Source organism: Odontomachus brunneus, unplaced genomic scaffold, assembly GCF_010583005.1.
Source record: "Odontomachus brunneus isolate Ranch 3 - 2012 unplaced genomic scaffold, Obru_v1 Obru_scaffold_054, whole genome shotgun sequence".
NCBI lineage: Eukaryota > Metazoa > Arthropoda > Insecta > Hymenoptera > Formicidae > Odontomachus > Odontomachus brunneus.
Genome location: NW_022639504.1, coordinates 1,410,142 through 1,418,526, shown reverse-complemented (window position 1 = coordinate 1,418,526; position 8,385 = coordinate 1,410,142). Strand labels below are relative to the sequence as shown.

The window sequence follows — 8,385 nt, the reverse complement described above, 5'->3', positions numbered from 1 at the left end:
TCTCTCTCTCTCTCTCTCTCTCTCTCTCTCTCTCTCTCTCTCTGTCTTTCTCGCCCGTACATTCTACACGGAGTTACGTATTTGGTGTCCGCTGGCTCTGACATTGTGCGGTAGAAATCCGTCGAGCGAACAGCGGCGATTTTTCACGCGGTCGACGCGGGCTCGTTTCGCCGTGGCGCGTAGTATAAGGAAATCGATGTCCCCGTAACCCAGACTTATCGGACGCGTAACAGTTTTCACTGCGAGATCCGAGCCTCGGGCGAATCTATCTGGTACTTGAGTCGTTTTGTCAATAGTGGCATCATTTGTGCCATTGACGTCTGGCATCTCGTGCGCGCGCGTGGTTACTCGTTCGATCTTGAGTTTAATTTTCATACGCGTGCACCAACACGTGCGCGAACACGATCTCGCTGCTGGCCGCGCGCTCTCAACGAAGATTCATCGCGGTAATTTCATCCACCTCTTACTACGGGACCGGCCTCTTGTTATCGCCTGTCTCTTATAACGTACGCGTGCCGAGGCGACCATAAGTGAGCTCGAACGACAGTGGCCGCATTTTAAAATAGAATTACGGCGATAATACGTCGGTGCGTTAATTCCGGCGAATTTTCCTGAAATACCGGAAGCCGTCTCATTAAAAGCATTTTCATATTTTACACATGTCAATTTATCATTAATGCATTCTGCTCCATTAATGGTGGTTAGTATTAACGCGACGGCATTTAATAATTTCATATGCTCGCGGCCACTAACTGCTCGGATTATCGGGAATAATACAATTGTTCCGCGCTCACAATTGACTCTGCGTGCGCTCCGACGCGGTTTCCGCGTTATTCCCGAATCGAGAGCATTCTTTAGCGCATCCTTATTAGAGCTTTTCCGATTTTCCGCGGTAATTTCCAGCCGATGGCCGCACGTGTCTGGTCTCAAATCACGCTAACCCCGGGTAGCCCAGTTCCAGGAGTCGAGAGCGTCCCGAGACTCACAGACTCGTTATGAAATCTCCATAGTAAACGAGTGCTGTCCTGCCTCGTTATTAAAATGCCGACATCGAAACGAAGCGGCCAACGCGGCGGGAAGAAAACCACAGCATCTCAAGTGCACGCTACACTTGCCTAATCGCGCGACCGCAAACAGCGACGTTACGGCCTTTGCTGCGCAAAGCCCCGGCAAATTTCGCACGATAATTACACGATGCGGACGCGGCCGACCCGCCGGATTTCTTTCAGACGTGAATTATGATATCCTAATACACGGCGAGTCGGTTTCGAGCGATTTCGCAATGCGATTCCGCGCGCGAGCAGAGACGCGACAGAGAAAGAGAGAGGAGTGGGGGAAGCGCCGACTAATTAACGCGTAATTAGCGCTGGTGCTATTAATTTGATTTGCAACGGTGCCGGGGACAGGGAACGGAGAATATCACCGGGCATCACGTCGCGCGTTATTGCGTACGTGAAATTGTGGTGACAGACGGCGAAAAAACGAATCGCGCAAAAATACCCTCCGCAATTCGCTAGGCGTTTGAAAGCGACGCACGTGCGTCGCGAGACCGCAACGATCGTCGCACGGCTTTAATAATATCGACGCGGTTATCAATTACGCGTTGCGTGTGCGGCAATTACGTTAAATAGTGGCGACGACAAAACGTAATCTCGTCACGCGTAACAGGTGTGCTGCCACTTGTCGGCGGTCGACGATTTTCACACGCACTTAGCCGATTAAACGAGCGCGACTCTCTTTTTTTTCCCCCGCGAATTCTGTTGTCATGTCCAACGATATTGGACTGTTACACAGCGCGCAATGTTACGGCAGCGATTTCTTCATTTCGCCTGAATTCACTTCTCAAACCGTGACCCGGCCTATCCGCCTGTGCTCCCGAGTACGTGCTGAATCTTTATTTAATTCGACTTAATTGGAATCGGGTTTCTGCAATCAAGGTGATCCCCTTCTCGCCTTGTCTCGTAACGAGAATTTCTCTCTCACGCGATTATTTTCGCGATTTGACGTATCTATCGTGAGACTCGAGAAAATTTTCCCGCCGTGTGTACGCACCATTTCCTATAAGAGGAATCTTCAGAGACACGAGTTTGCGAAACTAATGATTTATGGGCGCGGGAATTCGCGCGAGATCTAGAATTTGCGGAAACGGCCGGCATCGTGCGGAATTGAGACCGCGGGGTAGCCGAAAATTTATGCTGTCAGAATTTCCGTGGAAAAATCAGTAGCTATCGATGCGGCAGATGAAATATGTAGCTGACGTCCCGGGGAAATCAAGAGTCCACGGCGTTCTATCAGCGTTCTATCTACGAGACGAGCAAACGCGCGCGCGCGGAGGAGGAGAACGGCTAGATTTTCGGAATACGTAGGTATCGACGGTTGTCGCGATAGATCTCGCGATACCAGCGTACTCGTGCGTTACGGGAGAGCGAGAAAGAAGAACGCTAACGTGTCTCTGACGTGAACACACGTAGAAGCAGGCACATGTCTGCGTCGCGGTGTACCTACACGTTCGTCTAGCCGGCGCGCGACTTTCACCTTTCACCTCGCTCGAGCACGATTCCACTGTTGACTTCTCGAACTCTTACCCCACCGATACATCGATCCGCAGCATCGGATGCAGCCGTGGCCGATCGTACGAGCAGCTAGCAACGAGACGGCCAAAAGGCGCGTCACGATTCAGTTTCACTAGCGCGCATAAAACTGAAGCGATGGAAAGCACCCGTGCGCGGAGATGTACGACGCGCTCTCCCGCTTCCCGCAAAGTGTACCACATCGGGTTAACTGAAAGTGACCGTAAGATCGAACACGACCGTGACGGGATGATGACACTCGCCGGAACATACCGGAAAAGTCTGCTTGAGTTCGACTTCGAATCGCGCGCTCTGTATCGAGCATATCGAATATTTCGCAACAAGGAATAATTCGCGAGCGCTTAATCACATATCTGCCCGATATTGACTGCACGATTGATCCCATATTGAGAGAATATTATAGCCTTTTTTGTAGAAATTTTGTTTCTATTTTACTATGTTTCTATTAGACCAGAAATAAACTGTCACTAAAATCTATTTTGCTAAAGAACGCAATAAATTTCGTCAGTAACACGCAAGTATTTTAATAGCACGTTTAAATTCCTAAAATATTAATAGCACGTGTATTGAAAAAAGAATATTTGATATTCTTAGCTATAATCACGTAGAGAAATAATTATTACAATCAATTATAGTAAAAAAAATTATTTCTTTATTAAATTCTACTATAATGTTGGTGATAACGACCTTATATGCATGGTACTATTCTTAATTTACTACAGAAAATATGCTTGAGATTAAACTATAATTTTAGTATAATTAATAATTTTTTTCTCTCAATGTATAAAATGAAAAGATAATAAATTACTGCAGAATTACTGTCGACCTATTTCTCAGCTACAAACTCCATAGCAATTTTTACTACAAAATTCTCTCCGTGCGCGCGTGATTAATTACGTATGTAATTACGTAATTGGAGTAATTATTTCAAAACGTTAATTAGTGCAATATTTGAGTTAAACGTTAAATTTCTTATCGTATTTCGATATCAATAACTCCACTGTACCGGTTTCGCCTACAATGTGCCAGACTCGCCTCGAGAAAATACACGTCTCCGTTCTACTTCTACTATCGTATCTCCATCTGCAGAGAATATGACATTGTTTCGTGCGGAGAGAACGCGGATAAACATGCGAACGAGACTCTATATTTAAAGCCGGATTCACAACGATCACGGACGCTATAATATTAATGAAGAGCATCTAATCCGTGAAAGGATACAATCTTATCTACACAGAAGAATGTTCCTCAGCAACATTTGTATGACCAAAAATATGTGATTAAGCGCTCGTGAATGTACCCATAAATTATCTCCCAACGAGATAGCCTGGAATTATGAGACGTGTGAGATGAGACGCGATTATGCCGTTCGTAATCCGTCCTGACGAAACGCTCGCCATCGTTGTTGCCGTACGTGAGAATAAGTAAGAACAATAATGGAAACGGCGCGTCGCGCAGCTCCAAGTAAAAAGATATTTTAGCGATCGCGATCTGAGATTGAAGACGACCGTCCGTTACTCGCACGCTAAATTTTCCGCTAAAACTCTGTCGACACATAATTGTGCGATTTCATTATTCTTTTTTTTGTCTTTCTACAACGATTAATTTCGTCAACACACCGCGGAGAATACGCTGGTTGCCCGGACCTTGAAGATTAACGAGCCAATCGCAGCCTGCCGGTAGGACAATTACCCGGTACAGTCATCGCTTGCCGAAATAATTTCGCAGCTAATTTTCACCGTTGAGTTTCGTACGCGAAGCCTTCACTGGCCATCACAGTCCAATTAGAAATCTAAAATATCCTTCGGCTATCCAGCTTTCGAAATTTGGATGAAAACAGTTAAATTACGTTTCCACAGCTCGCGCGCGCACGGAGACCTTGAAAGGTAGCGCACAATGCGTTAGCTGAATGTGTGCACATAATGCATTAGAGCACGATTTTATAACGCCGACGTTTTTCGTGCGCATTACCCCGGAAACCCAGACCTTGAGGAGAAATCACGACGTGCGCGGGCGCGCGTGTTCTCGCTCCTCTGTTCACAATAATAAGTCATCTCGCCTGCACAGTGACGTCAACTGTCCAAAGCTGCGATCACGGCCATAGATTTCATAATGATCACTTTCTACTTTCGAGCGGCCTACCGCGGCGTCCGCGACTCATCATTCTTGACTACATCTTGTATATCGAGACCCGTGTCGATGACACTTGACCCGCGCGGCACGAACGCGATTTCGCGAGTTGATTATATTGTCGAAGAAATTCCGCTCGAAATCGAGAGTATCGGCGAGATGGGAACATCGTATTGACTAAGGTAATTTTGCAGGCGAAGGATGAGGCTGATTGCGACGATCCTCGTCGTCGCTTTCTCGGGCGCAACGGTGGGTCAAGATTTCGGTGGTCATGCCCTGTTCATCAGGACCGCGGACGCAAATGCGGGTAAGGAAAAAGCAAATAAAAGAAAGTGCAAAAGAGAGGACCCTACGAGAGTCCGCCTTGAGCGCGTTCGACGAGATCGGAGAGAAACGATACGAATTGTTGGCGATGATAAGACTTGATGACAAACAAATGGTTTAAAATTCGTTAGCACGCTCGAGAGTCCCGCGAGCTGCCCCAGCATCGCCGGCAGACGTGATGGCGCAAAATATCCTAGAGTGGATTCAGGGGATCTACCAGCAAGGCGCACGTAAAAGTAGGTTCCGCTTTCAGCCGTCGAGAGGAAACGGCGCAATGCGAAGCCGTCCCATCGCCACGCGCGTACACATGTACATCATCGAGTAACGTGCATTCTTTTCACGGCGATCGGTTTTAGCTATCTGACGTCGCGCGCTCTGATTTATAGACGGTTCAGTGACGCGCCGACAGTCAAGGGGACGCTACCACGGACGTAGATGCGAATTCTATGTGCGCAAAAGCTGCGACTATGCGCAGCCCAACGCCGACGCGTCCCATTTATACGCAGGACGCGCAAAATTATTAATCCATTTCGCCGCGCTATTCATCAATCATTTCACCGTGACGTCGTGGGCGTCACGGAAGTCTCTTCATGTTCATGACGCTGGGATTGGCTTTAGTGCACGCTTGATCCGTTCGACAGCGAGCCATTTTCATTGCACGATGCACCAGTCAAATCTATTAACTGTGCAGCACATGCACTTCACACTCTCTTCTTCTATTTCAATTTCTTTTTTTTTAATTATTATTAGAGAAGTGATCTTTTCTCAATTGTTATTGCGAGGAAAATTACTCGCAGACTAAATCATTTGTATCCATAAGGATCCACTACCAATGATTTCTCAGCCTCGACTAGCACACATGTTCTTACAGCTCGCCAGCAATCGGAGTCGAACGGGTACTTGCCGCCATACAGCACCCAGCGACCGCCCGAGAAACCCCGACCCTTCCAACCAGCCCCTCAACAACCGAGTTACCCGTCACCCAGCCAAAACGACGTGACGAGCTTCCCCGTTCAGAGGCCGTCGTCGCTCTACACCCCACCAAACCTCGGGCAACCCTCGTTCTCTACCTCGCGGCCGGCCTATCCCGGTAGCCAACAACCTTCATCTACGTACGCGCCGCAAAATTTCGGCGCCTCTACGTCCTACAATCCTCGACCGAGCCAGCCCTCGTATACGAACACAGGCTCGTCGGCTTTTCCGCCGCTAAATTCGCCGGACACATCGACCACTTACCTTCCGCCACAGCCGCCGTCGTCTTTCCCCTCGTCGACCAGCCAAAGACCGCCTCTGAGCAGTTCCACGGTTGTCGCCGGATTGCCGGGTGGATTCTCGCCTAGCGGTTTCCAAACTTCCGCCGGTATCGGCACCACCTCGGGAGGATACGCCTCTGCAAATGCCGCAGCAGGTAGTACCAGTGGAACTTTGATACCGCCGATTACAGGATACTCACCACCGGCTGGCTTTTCCACGTCGTACGGCTACCCGTCGGAACGACCAACTCCCAGCTTCCCCACTCCCGGCGAGAGCAGCACCGGTGCAGGTTATCCTAGTGTTAGTTATCCGGGTACGAGATATCCGTCTACTTCAACTACTGGATATGTGTCTTCTACACTACAACCGTCTCCGCCTTTCATAACTGGTGAAACAGGACCAAGTGGCGAAGGTACTACGGGTATCGGTATCGGTACAGGAGCTTCAGGAACCTCAGAAACTGTCGGAACTGGAGTGGGTACTACTGGAAGCGGAAACAGTACGTTGCAATTATTATATTACATTGATAAGACATGATATGCAAGAGAATAATTGGTAATTTTATTCGTTAAGCTATCGAAGACGAAGATCTCAAACACCCTCCGCATATTCACAATCTCGATGTCGTGTGCAGTAAGACTATGATGACAATCAATATCGAATTCAACCGCGTTTTCGACGGCGTTATCTATTCCAAGGTAAATACGAGACTTCTCGAACGAAATTATGCCTTGAATTTCATCAATAATAATGCATCGACTCAATCTCAGGGATACTATATGAACCCGGAATGCAGATACGTAGCACAGAATTCAGGTCAGACAACGTATTCTTTCACCGTGAGTTTGGACTCTTGTGGAACTCAATTCATCAACGACTTCGAAGGTGAAGCTGGCCAAGCGTACTTGGAGAACGTTCTCGTGTTGCAGGTCGATATCGCGTTATATAAATTAACAAGTCTACTTTTCTAATTTGTCTTTGAATGAAAAATTATGTTTGATCAACAGACATCGATATCAAAAAATTCTATTTCAGAATGAACCGGGTATACAAGAAGTTTGGGATACAGTGCGACGAGTGCGTTGCTTATGGGAAGGAAACATCAACAAAGCCCTAACAGTTAATTTCTCTGTGGACATGTTGAACCAGGAGATTGTTACTTTCAGCGGCGACACGGCTACGGCTAAGTTAGACATTCAAATCGGCAGAGGACCCTTCGCACCAGCAGCCGATGGACTCGTGAAGATTGGAGAAACGATGACCCTGGTCGTCTCCGTGGAAGGCGACCCAGGCTTCGACCTTCAAGTACGCACGTTGAATATTATATTCGTCCTAAAATAATTTTTGCAATAAAATTACATTCATCAATGCTAAAGTAAATAATATATAAGTATGATTAATTAAGCATACAAAAGTAATTACGAGTTCACTTTTCAATATGTTAATTTTTTAAGATTGCATAACTTAGCAAAGAATTTAGATAGCAAGCAACAAAATTCGAATTCAAAAAATGATGTTGAATAATGTACAATTGTTTTCAAGGTGCGCGACTGTGTGGCACGAGACGAAGCATCCACCAACATGCTGCACCTCACCGACGAAAGAGGCTGCATTCTGAAACCAAAGTTGTTTGGTGCCTTCCAAAAGACAAACGATACTGGAAACACAGGCGCTTCTATTATCGCTTACGCGTTTTTCCAAGCTTTCAAATTCCCTGACGTCATGGATCTATTCATCGAATGTAACGTCGAACTTTGCAAGACGGATTGCGAGTCTTGCCCAGAAATAAACCAAGTAAGATATTACAGACGTTACTCAACTTAGCACTTCGTCTAATCAATGAATTTAATGTATAACATATTTTAAAAATTGTATCTAACTTTTCACAGTGTATATATATATAAATTAATTAATTAGAACACGCTATATACAAAAATTTCTTAAATGGTTTTATGTGATTTGTGCGTTTAAATAGTATCTACTAGAAAATTAAGAATAATTTATTTTAAAATAAAGCTATATCCCAATTGCGTAGAATTATTTTCAATATAATTCTACGCAATTGGGATATAGCTTTATTTTAAAG

The 8,385-nt window shown here is 46.2% G+C and overlaps 1 protein-coding gene across 3 annotated transcripts in view; it reads left to right on the top strand.

Annotated features, from left to right (window-relative positions):
- Window positions 1–8,385, top strand: part of LOC116845648 — a 12,236-nt gene that overhangs the window by 3,209 nt on the left and 642 nt on the right. The window contains exons 2-8 of one of the 3 annotated variants that reach the window (XM_032818600.1): window positions 4,916–5,028; window positions 5,177–5,281; window positions 5,917–6,798; window positions 6,873–6,997; window positions 7,070–7,228; window positions 7,335–7,604; window positions 7,842–8,093. In XM_032818600.1, the coding sequence (XP_032674491.1) occupies window positions 4,923–5,028; window positions 5,177–5,281; window positions 5,917–6,798; window positions 6,873–6,997; window positions 7,070–7,228; window positions 7,335–7,604; window positions 7,842–8,093 (1,899 nt within the window). In that variant the 5' untranslated portion in view covers window positions 4,916–4,922. Of the gene's footprint in view, window positions 1–4,915; window positions 5,029–5,176; window positions 5,282–5,916; window positions 6,799–6,872; window positions 7,229–7,334; window positions 7,605–7,841; window positions 8,094–8,385 lie in introns of all 3 variants that reach the window. The other 2 variants (XM_032818599.1, XM_032818601.1) reach the window with 2 other exon arrangements.